The 18,283-nt window shown below is 43.8% G+C and overlaps 1 protein-coding gene across 1 annotated transcript; it reads right to left on the minus strand.

Annotated features, from left to right (window-relative positions):
• Window positions 1-2,266: 2,266 nt before the first annotated feature.
• tgfb1a (transforming growth factor, beta 1a) lies at window positions 2,267-16,915 on the minus strand. The gene is made up of 6 exons (XM_061719875.1): window positions 15,118-16,915; window positions 6,629-6,898; window positions 6,271-6,499; window positions 5,998-6,148; window positions 3,490-3,600; window positions 2,267-3,401 (listed from the first exon to the last, which is right to left on the minus strand). The coding sequence occupies exons 1-6, from the start codon at window positions 15,464-15,466 to the stop codon at window positions 3,354-3,356; spliced, it is 1,158 nt and encodes a 385-aa protein (XP_061575859.1). The 5' UTR covers window positions 15,467-16,915; the 3' UTR covers window positions 2,267-3,353.
• Window positions 16,916-18,283: the final 1,368 nt, after the last annotated feature.

An 18,283-nucleotide genomic window follows, 5' to 3' on the forward strand; every position in this document is an offset into this window, starting at 1 on the left:
GGGGCAGTTGTGCAGTTCGTTGTGTCTCATGGCTGCCACTTGAACTTTCTTGTGATATAATGCCCCCAACTGGTCTGGGGTGGTATCATTACATAGTGTGTCTTTTAACTACATATGCGAAGGAAAATCATAAAATCAAGACTTCCTGGAAATGGTCCAAAGTCTCTCTGCAAAAAACTAAAAGAAAGCCATTTTCATCACAAACTGCTCTGACCAAGGAGCAGAAAAGCGTGTTTGTTGACTTGTGTGTATTTTTACGTGGACATACAAGCGGCACCTGGAGCAACAATGGCCCTGAGCAGCTGTGTGTTTGTCAAACAGAGAAGCAGCAGGACATCAGCTCTGTTATTAAGGTCATGGCCAGCTCCGCCTGAGTCCTTGGGAATTACACCGGGCCGCTTCGCTGCTTCAGTTTTAAATACCAGTTGTGGCAAAAGATCAGTGAGCATATAATTGCAAATGCCGTATGGTGAAATAACAGGACTCAGAATAGCATTGGAGGAGCAGTAGTGTGGCAGATCGGTTCAGATGCAACCAGATCAACTTGTAAAAGTGCTCTGCAGAGGAAATACATCATTACGTCAGCCTTGCACTTGTTTTCCTGATAAATGAAGACTAAACGGAGCACATGGATGCAATAAAAAAGGACCAATTATGTCAAAAGCGATGAAAAGCTACAACTAAATAATTTTCTGATTACTCATGCAGCAGTGCACACCAGGCACGTGTTAGTTGTAAAAGAGCACCTGCTGGACCTCAAAGCGCCTGCAGGCGCGATCCGTCGACTCTTTTCTCTTGCCCAACTTTTCAGGCACACTCCAGTGACGCGGAGCGCTGGTTTTATACACGCGAGTGTTGTTCGGGGATGTGTTCCTGCCTGGCACGAGGTGTCGGCTCAGCAGTTTGCTTCGGCCCCGCGAAGAGCCGCGGGGCCGAGGAGGAAGCAGCTGCCGAGAAAAACGAAGGCGAGCTGGAAGGATAACCCTGCCTCAGTATACCTGCCCTCCGGCTCCGTCCCATCAAAACCACCAGAGATTTACGAGCCCCTTGTCGCTCATTCATTTACTTCAGTAATTAGAACGAAAACATACATGTATAGAAGAGAAACCGAAGCGTGTACTTATCTTAAAGGGATAACGATCTGGTCTTCTTTAACAAAACTTTTTAAACTTTCCAATTACATTTGCCACATCAAGATAACGTGGTACAACTTGTTGCTTGACACCAATATGAGACCTTTTAAGCCAAAAAGAGGTCTTAAAACTAACAAAGAAGTCCATCTAGAAGACTAAAAGTCCTGAAACATGATATTTCTTTTTAAGGGTCCTCTCCCGGAGGACGTCCTGTGTGTTCTGCTGCAAAAACAAGCAAAGCCACCATACTTTGTTGGTAACTTGACTCGCTTTCAAACAGGATCGCACATATCGCTGTGGCCTTGTTAGCGGCACAAGGATCCCCTATCCCGCTCGCCAGCACAAAGCTTATGTAAGGCATTTTGATGTTGGTACGCTTGAACCGTGGCCGTGTCAGAGGGTTCAGTGTTTTAATGTGTATATGAGCAGCGCATGTGTGTGTATATGTGTGTGTGTGTTTGATTTTCCATGCAGTCACTGCCCTTAAGTCTGGTACCTACCAACGGGTCTGGACCTGCTCTCCTCGTTCCCACTTCAGCCTCGTGGGTTGACGGTAATCCCTTGAGTGCAGAGAGATGGGGGTGGGGTTCGGGGGGTGGAAAAGTGCAGGGATAGTAGCTGAAACCCTCCAGGTAAAGCAGCAGTGAAAAAAGCACGTTAGCGTGTTATTGAGGTCCAGCAAGACTCGCTCCTCGCTGGTCTGTCCACCGTTTACCAGGATAGTCCAGCAATTGTGCAGAAATAGACCACATGCATTCACCCCCCCGCCCCCCTCCATTCATGTGTCTCCTGACATCGCAGTCGCTACACGAGTGCTGGTTTTATAACATCTGCTGTTGTTATGCATTTGTAGGTGAATAAATCAGCGAAGAATCACACAAAGTAGTTGTCGTCACATTGTGAAGACGCGTAAGGAAGTGGAAACCGGTGTTATGGAGACCAGAACTCAGTTCTAAACTGAATACACGTCTAAAAGTTGATGTTTTTATACCTGTCCTACTTATCTAAAAGCTTTTGTGTCCACATGGCACGAGTTAATGATGAGCATGCACTGACACGCGTCTCTCAGGCAAGTGGGAACATCTCGTTAGGTCTTTATTTTGATCACAAAACTTTCCACTCTGACCACATAATTTAAAATGTTTATTTTATTTTTTTTTTCATTATTTACAAAGACAATTTACCATCAAGTGCACTATAAACACAAGTAAAAAGCTGAGAAAACATGGCGATTTATTGCCGATAGTACAAGAATATCGTGGAAACTTCATCTTCAATCTGAGACCAAGAACTGAGAAAAAAGGCAATAATTTACCACGGAAATGACGCCTAAGTTCAACTGTGACGTCCCCGGACGTTTCTCGCTAAAAGATGCTGGCTCGACATCTCACAGAAGGTGAAACTGAGGTGTTGCCGCTCAGAACTGATGGTTATCTTTTAGCTTTGACTGATAAAGACGTTTTGTGAACTATCTGAGATGATATCAACAACACAAACATGCTGATACACACACACACACACACACACACGAAAGGCACTGTGAAAATCATTTGGCATGTAAAAGGAGACGGACGGTTCATGTGATGTGTTTAGTGGGCGGACGAGCGGAGCTCTCAGTCGGCGGGAGTTTCCCCGGGTCAGAATACGCCTGCGGCAGCTTGTTTTCTCGTTTCTGGTGGAGTTTGAAAACACCTGCAGCGTTTTCTTCCAGGGAAACCCCAACAACCACGGTTTTCCACCTGGAATTTAACACCTGTTAACCTCTCCGGGAAGATGTTGTGGCAAACGGAAATGTCCCATGTGATTAAATAAAATAAAATAATAAAAAAACAAATCTTCCATCAGGATTAGTTTGGTCCTCGCACACTTTTATGTCCGCCTTTTTTTGTTTGCTTGTTTGTTTGTGAGTCTAAAAAACTGTTTTTGATCCTTTCTTCAGGAAAACCAACGCCTTTATATCTGTCCATCGGACAAATAAATTAATTCATTTTGAGAAACACGCTTTTATCAATACAAGAAGAAGTATATACATTAGAATGATGTAAAATATCTATATTAAAAAAAAAAAGTTCATAGTTTTCCGTGTGTCCACGGTTTAAAGGCGGAGGTTAAGAGAAGAAATTAATGGATATCCTGCTGATTTATAGTGCTTTGCTCCACTTGGTCCATGACACCACTGTTGCACCATCTCCCTCCGACCAGAGGAGGCACCATCGAGGTTTAGGAGCACTTGCAGGACGTCACCATCATGTTGGACAGCTGTTCCACCTGAAAACAGAAGCCAGCGTAAGTCGTGTGAACATGCCGCTTTCGCACTGACGGTTCAGCGGGCGTCTTCAGGCGGCTTCGTCGTTACCCTGTGATTTCTTCCCACGTAGTAGAGGATCGTCAGCGGCTCCAGAACCTCAGGGACGCAACACGGCTGGGCAGAGGCTCCCGGGTTGTGATGCTTGTACAGAGCCAGAATCTGTGAGCAATAACACACACAACAAAAGAATTATGACTCAACTCAAAATTTTATTTAATTACCATCAAGACAAAACAAAGCCATAAACAATGGCTAAATTGTTTTTCCTCCTCTTAAAAATCCATAATCCAATCATACAGTGGTGCTCCTGGAGCATTCGCTCATCAAATGCTGAAGATATTATGCTGTTGTTGTACTAATCATGAAATCATGCTAAATGTTTACCAGAGTTTCCCCTTTTGACTAAAGTTTTTTACAAACTTCCTTTAGAAGTATGTTTGACTATTTAAAAAAAAAAAGAGATGCAAAAAATACCCAAGAAAAAAAGAATGTATCAGATGCACTAGTCACTGATACCCCTTTTCCACCAAACCGGTTCCAGGGCTGGTTCTGGTTCACAACTCGTTCCACTTGCGAACCAGCTGAGAACAGGTTTGCTTTTCCATAGCTCGGGTGCTAATGGGAGCCACGTCATTACGTCACTGCAAACATCAGTTACGGCGCTGCAAACGTAAGTTACGTTGCTGCGTTTGCGTGAAAGTTGAAGCAACAACGACGTATTTGCTCTAATAAGACATGGTCCCCGTAGCTCCTCCGTGGACACATCTCTAAAAGACAGGTTGTCTCCTCCTCAGACCACTGCTGCTTCGCTGTATCCAGATTAATTTGTCGCTTATATGAAAATGTCGCCGTCTCCCAGTCTTGCTATTGCCGTTGGTCTTAACAACTCTGCCCCCTCCGCTTACGTAAGCAGTTCTTTCCTCTAGCCCAACAAAGAGTTGGTGTTACCTTGGAACCGTTTTTTCTGCCCCGGAGCCAGTTCTTTGTCAGTGGAAACAGAAAGCCCGGTTCCAAACTCAGCACTGGCCCAGAACCAGCCCTGGAACCGGTTTGGTGGAAAAGGGGTATTAGAATGCAATCCAGGACTTTTTTTCTGCAGATTGCTGCCAAATGAAGAAAAGTCGGAGGAGATTGTGGATTTATTCCATTAAACATGCCCATGTCCCTGGGGAGGCCAAGCATACATGGGAAAATAGTTCTGTTGTTTTACCAAGAACACCCAAAGAAATACAAATGCATATCTGTACTTTGAACACTTCCGTCCTGGCTGCACTGTAACGGTGAGGATTCTCAATAGGTACAGTATATGTATCACAAAGCTTCCAGATGGTGTTCATGTCTTTATTTTTCTTCTGTCTAGAGATCCAACTTTCCGTGCCTTGAAAATTAAGGGAATTTGACTGGCTTTCGCGGCACCACCACAAAACCCGGTGTGAACCTTGAATGACTGCTTTGCCCTTCAGCCTGTGTCACATGTCTGAAAGCTAAGACTAGAGGATTTACCACAATAGTCAAGACCCCATTTGTAGACTGTGCGAAGAATCAGGGAATCATAACAGCAGGGATTATGAAAGACACAGGTAAGGTATACAAGGAATACCATCGCAAAGTAGGTGAAAGAGTGTCACAGGATCTTATGTGATGAATACAGAAGTCCTAGAGGCAAAATGCAAGACAACTCCAAGAGAAAATGACCCTGTGGGAATTTATAAGTCCAGACTTATTGACTGGCGAGGGACAAAAACTCCAGAAGAAAGCATTGGTCACACATGTAGCAACATGTAGCTGTCGAAATGTCTTGATATTACTGTTGCAACATCAAGTAAAGGAAGAAACCCCAGAATCTGGAAAAAGGCCAACGGGTTGAAAGAGGAAGTTAAAAAGATTTGGAAGATTTGACAGTTTGTGTATTTCAAAAGGAAGTTTCAGATCGGGGCCACTGGCCCGCCCTTCGTTGAGGATCTCTTATGGATCTAAGTCAGTGGTTCTCAACTGGTCTGGTTTCAGGGCTCACCATCACCCCTTTAGGACAAGCTACGTAGATCTCAAATTGTTTAATTGAGAAGGTGGTGTAGTTTAAACCTCAGAGCTGAGATATAGTTCTTAAAAGACTCAAAGCTACATAGCTTTAGCTGAGTACCCACCAACTGACCCTATAACAAGCACCGTACGAGTAAAACTATTCACTCACCAGTTGAGAATCCCTGATCCAAACCATTCAGAAGTGCCATCTTCTTTAAATGATAAAATTCTTCTTCCATTGACAACTTTTTGTGGTACCCCTTTTTTTATCCTTTATTGACAAGTCGGGACTCAAACCTGTACTGGCTGCACGAGGGCAATAGCCTCATTCTAGCGCCCGCTCAACCCACTGAGCTACCCAAGGGCCCCAAGTCTTTGCCTTTTTTCGACTCATCTTCTCTTGACTAACAATCTGCTTCCATGGCGACCAACATCCAGCGCTAATGAGCTACTAACGGCATCAATGAAGTTTTAACAGTGACGGCCTCCAGAAAAACCAAACAGGAAGACAAATGGAGAAGGGTCCCGCTTTACCTGAGAGTACTTGTTCTCAGCACTCCAGATGTAGCTGCAGGTGCCCTTGCAGTAGTTGGCGTAGTAGCCAGTGGGCTCGTGTATCCACTTCCAGCCCAGATCTTTCCTGAAATCGATGTACATCTTCTCCACACAGCAAGCCTCTGACTGACTGCAAGAGAGAGAGAACAGGGTAAGACGTGGATATGGCCCACGATACGAGGCCTGGAAGGTAGATAAACAGGTGGTGGTAATGGTGTCTTTTATAAAAAACTACCAGTAGGATGGGCTTACGCTGAACAGGCGGTGGGTGAGCCGGTGGAGCGTTTCCTGCGCGTGGTGAGATGGGTGCTCATGTTCTGAGGGATGGACATTGTGAGGATGTAGGGCGGCTGCTCTGTCATAGATTGTAGATTCCTTGTATCTCCCCGGACGTTCTCAGTTCCGGAAATATCAAAATTGAATATGCTGATCGCCTCCCCACATTCGCAGAATAAGCGTAGCTGGAAGGTCTGTTCAGCCTCTGGAAAACAAACAGTTTGAGAGTTTTTTTAATGTGGTTTGCAATTTCATCTTGTAATATATAGATATAGATATACATAGAACCATAACAGGATCAGACCATGAACTGAAGTTATAAAGTTATTGTTACCTGACTTCTGGAGCCATTTCCGTAGGGGTTCTGTTACATCGATTGAAAGCCATTGGTCTTTCCATGGATTGCTTATAAATTTGGAGGCATGGTAGTGAGTTGCGGAGTCCAGAGTATAGTACAGCTCCACCCGTTGCTTGTCTTTTATCCTGGTGTTCCTTATGAGCATCCGAAGCTCTGCGCTGGTCAGCAGGGTGAAATCCCCCACGCTCTTCTGTATCTCCGAGATGTTGAAGATCATTTCCCTCAAGCTGTCTGTGCGATTATTTCCTGTGTGATTTAATAAGCGACAATAACTCGTTTGTACATTTCAGCTATTTTGCCCACAAGGATTATGCGTACATGCATGTATGGACAGCAACCCAGAACATTGTAGTGAGTTCTCCAGTGAAGGAGGACTAGCAGTTGGACGAACCATCGGTTTCTCACTCCCTATCACGTGATCCTAACCAACCAGATTAGTTTTGGCACAGAAAGTCTTGACGAAGCCTCTCATATTGTCATTTGGAGACAAATTTAAGGTTTTGCTGGATTGGCTGACTTTTCTTTATACAATAGTTCACAGTAAGACAACTGGTATGTGGCCAGGCAGTTGGATTTTGAAATACTTCCAAAACCAGGATTGTGAAAGAAGTAGAATTGTATTAACTGGAAGTTCCCAGCCCAATCCACAATTTTACTTGTCATTTTTATTTTTGATGTGACTCTTGGTCTCAAAAACAGTTTCCAGGTGATTGCGGCAGTAGCACCAATGCAGTTGAACTTTCATATGCCTCACAGTTTTCACAACAGTTTTTTCTCGTGAAAAATCATCTCCCATAGTCTCACATTTCTCCCACACCCACATTTTGGTCCTACAACTTCCCCAAACCATGTTCCACATAGGCCTGTCTGCATCTGTCCGCTGCCTCCAGGATCTGTGCAAACTTAACAAACCTTTTAAACCCTACAGCTCCCTTTTTTTTCGGTATATCCACCACAGGATTTGGAGGATGCCAAAAGCACCAACCCTCTTGCGGCTGCTGTGGAACCACATCAGCAATCGAAGAGCCAAACAAAGCTGGTTCAGATTAAGTCTCATCAGACTGTTGGAAACGCTCTGCTGCAACTGGGATCTGTTGATAACATTCCCAGCACCACATCATGGGACACTTGCTTGTCGGGCTTCACCACTGCCAACCTCACTAGCCACCACTGGACAGCTCAACTCCTCTCTTTATCCAAGTATAAAAGATGTATGGTGGTTGATGAGGGAACTTTGGCTTGCAGAGAAAGTAAACAACAGATTGGGCAGACTGTTACCCATGTGAGCACCTCAGGGGGAGCACTTTCCAGCGCTCACCCTTACCCTTCAGCGCTCCAACCTCTCGTTGCATGTTCAAGCATGAATAACAGTTAGAGCACATCGATCTTCGAACCCCTCCCAGGCCTCGATTCTAGCTCGAGGTCTTGGAATTGAATCGTAGTGACGTATTTGGATAACTAGGCATTTTGAAGTGTTTCTTTTGTTTGTTTGTTTGTTTTTAATTGTTCCTAGTCTTTGTCTTTGTGTGTTAGGAGACAGGGGGCAAACCCGATCAACAGTGAAAGCATAGCTTCTGAGCTCGCTGGTAAACTCAAACATGGACCTCCAGTTCATGGAGAGGTGAAAGCAATCCTTCATTCTCAAGTTGCATTTAAGGTGCCACTGCTGAGGTTTGCTAGGTTCTGGCTCCAGAAGACTCCCATTCAGTTTCTCACTGGAACAACGCCTGTTTATTTTTCCCACAGTTTACAGAACCCTCCTCCACTTCTCCACAAACCAACAGATGAAATCAACGGGCTATCTCAATGTTTTTGTTTTTTTTAAAGATGGTAGCTGGATTTACAAACTGACTCAGTCAGATCAGATTGTGTGAAAGCGGCGGGTTATAGACACCAACTTTGGGAGAAAGAACCCTTAAAAATCATAAATGGATATGTAGTTCAAAGAAATGTCTTTAAATGTCCTGTCATGAACGTGTCTTTGTATTTACTTGATATTTACAGATGTTACACCATATTCTGTAATATCAGCATAATGCTGGGCCTTTGCGTAATTCTGCTTTTCTTCACTGCAGATAACAAAAAGATTTTTGCATGACTGATTTTCATAATTTTGCCATTAACAGAATAGCTGAGTTCATCTCTTACTCAACCATCAAAACTGCAGCCAAAAATCCATCTATTCCAGCTGCTGCAAAAATGACCGGGGAGAGTTTTGTTCCCTCCGCAGTATTACTGCCCATATTTGTAACTTTAATCCCCGGGTATTCCCCAATCACGACAAAACATTCTCCCTGCAGATGGTGATAAAAAAAAAAAGTAGAAATCAGCTACTGAAGGTTTTAACACCAGGATCTGGACCAGATTTACAGCACAACTGATGTAAAAACGAAGGCGAGCAGAGATTGTCGTAAAAGGGGGGATAATTAAGAGTAAAACAATGTACAAAAAGAGCAGGAGCTGCAAGAATATGAATGAATATGAATGAAGAATGTACTTATATGAATATAGCTCGCATCTATAAGGGGTGTAAGGGTGCGAGCCGAGTGGGGGGGGGCGGTTGTTGAGAAACTGGAGCTGTGTATCAATGGTGAGCAAGGTCTGGCTCTGGCCCAAGTCCTCTACTCTGCCTCAGCCTGCAAAAGCCAGGCTTCTCCACTCTCAAGTCCGGGAATTACGCTGACAGCAGCCCTACCCATTCCTGCATACTTGTGCTGCATGCTCAGTCCGAGCCGTACCAGGATTCACCCTGTCACAGCTGCGTATGTCTCACTTACCGGCATCCTCATCTGGGTACATTGCTGAGGTAATGTTTCACCCGTTGTACTGTAGTGAGGCCCAACTGAAACTGTAAAGGCGCTGATCTGAGGAGCATCTGAGGTGCAACGGGAAACGAGATGACATTTTACCGGACCCCACCCAGAGCAAAGTCAGATGTTTGGTTAGAAGTACGTGAGTGCAAGTCGCAGAGCATCGCATCAGAGCCCGGCTTGCAGAGCAGCAAGCTAGCATGCGGCGAGAGAAGCAACAACAAGCATTTAACGCCCTACAGCTACTTATGAAAGTGAGATAAATGTGTAAAGGGTTAAAGAAGTGTTTGCAAAACAGGAAATTAAGTCACTTCCCCTAAGAAGCATATTCGCTGCAGTCCCATAATTACATTGAGGCTTTATCCTCACTTCTACTTTCTAATTAACAGCGTTTGCATTGTCTCCCGAAGACCAGCGGTGGAAACCTCGCGATAAAATATCCAGCCAGTGTTTCAGGCTTCCTCCTCGTCCTGGGCTGGGGTAATAAATCCTCCCTTCCCATGATAGGGCCAGAGGTGGGTAGTAACGAGTTACATTTACTCCGTTACATTTACTTGAGTAAGTTTTGGGAAATTTTGTACTTTTAGGAGTAGTTTTGAATCACTATACTTTTTACTTTTACTTGAGTAGATTTGTGAAGGAGAAACTGTTCCTCTTACTCCGCTACATTAGGCTACGTTGAGCTGTTACTTTTCTTTTATCCCTTTTATCCACGTACGCGTCAATCTCATGACATCACTGGGTGATTCTTTGGGAAAAAGGTTTGTTTTTGCATGTTTTGTCACATTTACACAAACTCAAACACACACAGAGTTTCTATGAGTTCATGGGCTTGTTCTAGTTCTGCCTGGTTAAAAAAGAAAAGTACAAAGGCTTGAAATTTTGTGCTACTTGTGCTTAATTTATTTTTTATTCTGTTATTTTATTATTTATTAAAGTACTTGAATTTACTTTAAGATTATTTTAATTTAAGCTATTTTAATGTATTTTATTGATTTAATTTGCCTGAAGATGATTATTTTGTACTTTTGTCTGTTTGAATGGTTGTGTTATAAAAATAAATCAGACGTTACTCAACAGTTACTCAGTACTTGAGTAGTACTTTTTTTACTTTTACTCAAGTAATTATTTGGATGACTACATTTTACTTCTACTTGAGTCATATTATTCTGAAGTAACAGTACTTTTACTTGAGTACAATTTTTGGCTACTCTACCCAGCTCTAAATGGGGCTTAATGCAGAACCCGAGCCTTCATGGGTGTGGGGGGCGGGGGATTTGTGTGTTGAACCAGGGCCTATCCACAGGTAAGCCGGGGACAGCTGTTGTGACAGGTAAGGAGACAGCTCTGTAATTACCAGTGGGAGGAAGCAGATTCCAGCAACTCGCTAAATATCTGCCTCCCTCATACTGGTCCCCACCCTCCCACGGCTCACCAGTCCATGTCGGGTTTCACCACCTCATGCTGCGCCACACGTGCTCACAGACCACTGCTGCTAGTGCTCGTGTTTTAGTATCAGTAGATTAAAAAAATACTCCAGTGTACTCCACAAAAGTACTCGTTTGGGGTTTCCAGGGGAGAAAAAGCATCCTGCCTTAATCACGCTGGAAACGGAGCATGCTAACTGGGAGAGGTGCATCTGTGTGGTCTTCAGGGGAGGGATGTGGCTGCTAATTGGTCGAAGGAATTTAGCCTAATCCACCAGACGATTACCGCAGTGGAGACTAAAACTATTAAGTTCGAAAATGCCGTACACACAAGTATGCATCCCTGTAAGCTATCTGGGCATTCACGAAAGCGTGAGTCTTAAATTTAAAAAAGAGGCCACACACACACACAAACACACAATGAAATGATGAATAGAAGTTTCATAAATAAGTTTAGAAAAAAAAACAACTTCTTCCTATTTTGATATCAAAAGCAGAAGTTGGAGTCTTTCTTCCACTCCCTCGTGTGTGTTTCTTTTTCTTTAGAAATGTCTAAAGTGCTCTAGATGACCCTGGACGTGCCGGGCTGAGACGGTGGACGGGTGGGAGGTAGGAAGCTTGCGCTCCCCATGGGCAGCGCTTACACCGGACCTGAGTCACTCAGCATCTCAGTGGCCATCAGCCCGTCTTCCTTCCTGCCAGGCTGCCCTGTCACAAACATGCTGCGAACACACTGATAATAAGCTCAGGAAGCCCAGCACAGGCAGGGCCGAGAGGGGGTAAAAAAAAAAAGAAAAAAGGCACAACGGAAACACAAATTACTGCCACAGAGAGAGAGGGATGGGGGTTTAATGGAAAGATGCTCAGGGAGAAAGAGAAAGAGAGATGCGAAGGGGAACCAGTTGCGAGATAAGCTAGGGAGAACCCAATGATCGAGTTCCCGTCCAGGAAAACCCCGATCCCTGAGGGACAAAGCAAACAAAGAGGGAGCAAACCAAAAGAGAATATGTGACGGGCCCGGGGAGCAGAGGTGTCAAGTAACGAAGTACAAATACTTTGTTACCTTACTTAAGTAGAAATTTTGGTTATCTATACTTCACTGGAGTAATTATTTTTCAGACGACTTTTTACTTTTACTCCTTGCATTTTCACGCAATTATCTGTACTTTTTACTCCTTACATTTTAAAAACAGCCTCGTTACTCTATTTCATTTCGGCCTTTAAAAAAAAACTATCCAGTTAAATTGCTCCATCCGGATAGAGTGAATTTGGTTGTGGTTGTTTCAGATGTTCTTGTCCAGTTTTGTTCTTACATCCGTTCCCTCAGATTCCTGCAACTAAACTTGGATGTACATTCCAATAAAGGTTAGGATAAATGATAACATGCCTCTGAAGTTTGACTTTTTGCACCATTACAATACTTATAGGCAACTAGTCATCATATCTCCTGCTCTCTGAAACACATGTTAATGCTCAATAGTTAATATATTTGCATTATACTAAGCTGCATTCATTTTCAATGGCTTTTGTCCTTAATGGCTTTTTTCCCCCTTACATTACTTTTACTTTTATACTTTAAGTAGTTTTGAAACCAGTACTTTTATACTTTTACTTGAGTTGATACTTCAACTTCTACAGGAGTACTTTTAAACTCTAGTATCTAAACTTCTACCTGAGTAATGAATGTGAATACTTTTGACACCTCTGCCGGGGAGTGCACTTCACCTCCTCTCTCGTCTCATTTCTCTGCCTTTGCCATCCTGCTCTGTCGTTCTCATCTGGGCATAACAAAAAAACGGCTCCTTTGAACGCGGCTTTGTTCTCCCTGCGGCCTGCACACCCCCCGAGAACGGTCCATCCACTCCAGTCTGGCGTTTGATGTGGTGCATAAAAGGGGGATCATGTGCGAAGCCTACCTGATAAGGTGAGAGGTGGAGGCGTGTGGAGAACAATGCAGCACAGAGACCCAACCAAGGATATGGTTATCATGGTAGTTTAGGAATTATTACGCAATTACAGCCGAAGGGCATTTGGCTCCTCAAACAGCATACGCAGCCCCGCCAAACAAACGGAGCTAATAAAATAATAAAAAAACAAAAAACCCCCACTGTGGATACCATGAAAGCAGCGCAGCAGATGGAGCGCGCAGCCCCGCTAACGCGTAACTCCTGTGATCTCTGAACTCTTGTAGCGGCTTAGAGATATTGGGCGGAGATCACAAAAACGAACATGTGTTGAGGGGATTCGAGGAAGACGACTTCAGCCGTCAGCCAGATTCTGACTACCTGGCTACGTTTCCGCTCTGAGACTTGTTTAGGTAGAAATGTGGGGACCTAGGACCTTTGAAAATACTCCTGTTTCCAAAGGCCACATTTTAGTCCCTTCAATCTCAATGTGTTCGCTCACCTAGAGTTGTTTCTGGCAGCCTGTTTCACTTTTAGTTTAAGTCTAGTCTTTGGGTCAAGCTATTATTTTAGTTTTTATTAGTTTTAGTCACGTTCATTCTCCTTTTAGTCGTGTCAAGTTTCAGTCTACTAAAAGCATTTTAGTCTCATTTTAGTCAGAATTGTCCAGGACCATTTTAGTCTCGTTTTAGTCAGAGATTGTATTTAGCCAAACCCATTTTACAATTCAAACAAGGTTATCTTATTATTATATTATTGTTACCTTATAGACTCAAGAATACATTCATTCCAGATACAGAAGACTCTAATTTGAATTTTTCCGCATTTCTCGCCGTCTTTTTCTTTTTCAACGACACATTGGGTTTTCTTTTCCACGTCTATGTAGGAAAGTGTATCCAAAGATGGATCTTCTTCTTCTTCTCCAGCCCCAGAGCAGATCCCTGCGTTTCTCTCTGTAACTTTGTTTTTAACTGACATGAACCTAGAGCTCTGCGTTAACGGCATCAGCCTCTAACTCTGCAGCTGCATCTTCTGGATCTGATTCCCCGCTGCAGCGACTGGGATTGAGGACTAACGTCACCCAGTAGAACTAAACCAGAGAAACTACTGAAAACATGGACATTAAAGATCTTTGTTAGAACATTTCGTCTCGTTTTGGTCAACGAAAATGAATACAGAGTTTTTACATTTTAGTCTCGTTTTTATTCCTCTACGATATTGCCAACATTTCCGTTGCATCTCATTTTCCTCAGGTGATAAAGGTTCGTTGACGACGATATTTAGTCAATCATTTGCGTTGACGAAAGCAACTTTACGCTCCACTTTATTAGCCTCACCTGGTGTACCTGAAGCAGTGTGTAAGACTGCAACTACATCAGGAGGCCAGTAACTACTTTCCAAAGTAGAAACTTTCGTTGGACTGTCAGAATACTTGCTAATGTGTTTGTCTTGAGAATATTGGGACATAAATCCCAGTTAGGCTGTTATGTCACCCTCATTACTGCAAATGGATAAGGATTGACGAGGACTCGTTAGATATCTGCTACTTAGGCCTGTGTTGAAAAAATCGATTTCCCAATTCTAAATCGATTCTCATATTAATTCCTAAAAATCGATTCATATGTCTAAATATCGATTTTTTTTAATTTATTTATTTATTTTTTTTAATTTTATTTATTTATGTATTTTTTTTTTCATCATTACATTAAAACTTTTGGTTATTTTTTTGTTTATCCCCAAAAAAGGAATGTTTTGTTGGACACGAGAATAACTGGTGCCATGTTTTTGCCTTTAAAGGTATGAAAACATTAAAGTGTTAGGTTATAATTGCATAAATTGTCTATATTTCATTACTTTATATACTGTCTTGGGGTTACATTTGCAAAAAATGCTAAAAACCAAATGCTCAAAAATTAAAAACCAAAATAGACCGAAAATGGAACAAATAAAAACGGAATGTGGGAAAAATTAAAACCGATTTCATCCGTCTCTGTTTCCTCCCTGGATCTGTTTGGTAATTCTGACCCACGATGTTTCTGAAAGTAGTTCTATCAGCATTCTGGGAGCTGATTGGTCCTTACAGCATCATTAGCTGCAATACTTGCTGTTGAATCTCAATATAATACTAGTAGTAATATTGTGCATAACTACAGTCATATAATTCATGCAACAGCTCAAAAAACAGTTTTAATAACACTAACCCAAATCAATATCGGAATCGAATCGAATTGAATCAAATCTTGATAATCGATTCTGAATCTTAAGAATCGGAATCGAATCGATTCTTGACATTTGAATCGATCCCCAGCCCTAGTGCTACTTACTGGTCATGTTGAACTTGTTCAGCACCTTGGCGAAGTACTCCTCCTCCTCCTGCTCCATGGAGACCGGGGTCTGGTCCTCGGCCGCCTGCGGCATGTCCTTGGTGCTGTTGTACAGCGACAGCAGGTTGTCGGGGATGTCCTTGTCCTCTCCGGCGTCCTCCGGCGCTTTCGGTAAGCGGAGCTTGCTGAGTATCTGGCTCCTGATGGCCTCGATGCGCTTTGTCCTTAAGAACTCCAGGTCCACCGTCTTACACGTGGACATAGCGCCCGCCGTGGCCCACATGTGGACGGCCATCAGCAGCAGGAAGCCCGGTTTCATGGTGACAGCCGTGCACCTCGACCGCTTCATGCACTGTGCTTGTTTGAAGGAGTTTCCCCCCTCACCTTCCCTTTTACCTTTTTACTGCCTGGCTCCGGCCGGGATGCTCGGGGAACAGTGAATCACTCTGCGGAGAGGTGCGACTGACGCAGAGAGTGTTTGCACACAACAGAACAATTACAGCAGTGTTGACGGTCCTGAAAGAATCACAACTACTGCAGCCTCGTGTCTCCTCAAACAGGTGGAGAAAATCCCAGCAGACACGGCTTCTGACTCAGCCGCACAGGTGACCCGGTGACGTCCTACGCACTGAGGTGAGTCCAGAAGCTGTCAAGTGCTAAAGAAAGAAGGAAAGTTCCGTTCACAAGGTCTCTCCAGCACCCATCGGTCCAAAGCAATGTGGCAGCGGTCCTGGTTTTCAAGCCTCTCACCTGCAACGTTGAGCATAAACCGTGTAAACCCGCTTCCACGTGTCAGCTCAGAGAGAACATGACATGTCAAGTGAATGTGAAGAGAGCCGATGGCTTTGCCGTCGGCGCCGAGGTGTTTCTCTCTCTGCGTCTGAGGTTCTCAACCTGACACGTCTCCCTGTTCTCCTACAGCCGCGAGGTATGTTCGTTGATCATTCCCGGCTGTCATGTGTGAATATGCATTCTGGAAAAAGGTCTCCGAGGAAGAAAGAGAGAGAGAGAGAGAGAGAGAGAGAAAAAAGCGCTACGCTTTCTCAGTTGTGAAGTTTCAGATGACCTCTGGCTTCCTTTACAGCTCGGATGAACGTCGGTGGGGGTTTGAGAGAGTCTGGAGTTAATCCACTATCCCCCGTGAAGAGGAAACGGAGAACAGCCCGGAACCTAAAAGCTGAACATTAACTTACTCATCTGAGATCAGCTACAAACCTTCAGCCTGTTGGCAGAACATGTGACAGACATGTACTGCTCTCTGCTCTCTGACTACCTCTTTTTTCTTGTCACTGATAACAGCATGTGATCTGTCCGCTGCTGCAGTACAACAGAAAAGGCTCTCGGTGCCTCTGGCTCATGCCTGCTTCACCATCTCCTCAGAGAACATGATAACTGCCGTGCAGTCGAGTCTAAGATCAACACAACCCCCCGGCGGGTTCTGTAGCAGACGTTTAAGGAAACTCTGTCCTTGCGGGGCGAGTCTTGCACAGCCTGACACACCTTCCCCTCACACGGGATCAACCATCCAGACACAGCAGCTGCGACCACAGCAGCAGGAGCAACTGTCCGTCTCAGCCCACGCTTGTTTGGGGGGAGTTCAGCTCCTAGTCTTGTCTCCTTCTTTCTCTTTTCCTCCGTCTCATCCACGGGAATCACTTCACGTGCCGCTCTCTCTGACACAGCTCCCGGCCTCGGAGGCGACTCTGGAACTGCTGCTGCGCTGCCTCTCTCCTGCTGCCTGTCAGAGCTCGCTGGTGACAAAGTGATTTGTGGGCGCTCAAGGCTCGGATAACTTGCACACCCTCCCTCTCTGTCTCTCTCTCTCTCTCTCTCTCGCTCTTCCTCTCCCCCCCCAACTCTTTTTTTTTCTTGTTCCTGTTAGTCGACTATTAGAGCGAGTATCTCTCCGCCCAGGAAGTGATGGTAACTGCTGCAAGAGTAAAACATCTGCTATTTGAGCTTTGTCCGCATCAGGAAGTCAGGAGCTGAACAAGCTGAATAAACTTGACTCGGGCTTGCACCTCACTTTATTCCCCGCCTGCCCTCCGCCGAGGCCGCACTGACTGATGTGTCAACAACATGGCACAAGCGCCTCGCCGGCTGGCCCCCACATTCACCTGGTGGTTTGCGAAGGTGTGTGACTGCCAAGCTCGAGAGGGAGGCTACTTCAGGGCCAGGAGGGCTAAAAGTAGAGTTTCATGTGATGGAGAGCCAACAGGGCAGGGCTGTGTGTCGCACTGTGGTGCTTTTTTCGAGGTCGGGTTTGTGTATTTTCAAAAGCAGGACTAGACTAAAACAAACCAGCTATGGTTTCACTCAGTTTAAAAGGTGATTCAACGGGGAAGTGAAGAGAACAAACTGCTACTGTACTGTTGCTCGTGTCATTTTCTTTTTTCTTTTTCCAAACTGGGCCAAACAGGTTTTTTAGTAGGTGGTTTCTGATGGCAATAAAGAATAAGCTACTCATCAGCGGCATGGACGATAGGGAAATTCAAGGCTCAAAAATCCCTGAAAAGTCCAGGAGATATAATTGTTTATTCATAAAAAGAAAACAGTGGCCCTATGTTTAAGGATCAACACTCTCCGTCACTGATGACAGCTGATAAAAACAAGAGGTTAAGTCCGAAATAGAAACTGCTTTTGGTTTAACTTGTAAGCTTCTGCAGACAAATACTGCCATCTAGTGCCAAAGGTGCTGCATAGTTCATTACATAGTTTCTCATGATTATATTTTGATAAAAGGCTGATTTGATCATCTTTAAGCTTTATGATTCTTTTGTTTATTTCTTTTTTTACCTTACAGAATGTGTAATATTATATCATTTCTGCATAGCAACAAAACTGAAAATTGAAGCATGAACAAACAGGAAGGTTACGATAACGGCAATTAGAGGGAGAAGGGGTATGAATAGATAAGTTTTGCTTTTTCATACCCCTTTTCAGACAATTTGCATAAAATCAATGTCAAGTTTATTCGATTGGAAATTTCAATTATGTACAAATTTATAGATGAATATATATTGCGACGATGAGCTAATACTGGTGAATATGTATTTGTTGTTTGGGTTTATTCTTTTGTAAATACTGTTTACCAATTACTTTTGTGGTAATTGTCTGAAAAAAATTAATTAATTCATTCAACAAAATATAATATAGGAAAACAGAG

This window comes from Cololabis saira, chromosome 4 (assembly GCF_033807715.1).
Source record: "Cololabis saira isolate AMF1-May2022 chromosome 4, fColSai1.1, whole genome shotgun sequence".
NCBI lineage: Eukaryota > Metazoa > Chordata > Actinopteri > Beloniformes > Belonidae > Cololabis > Cololabis saira.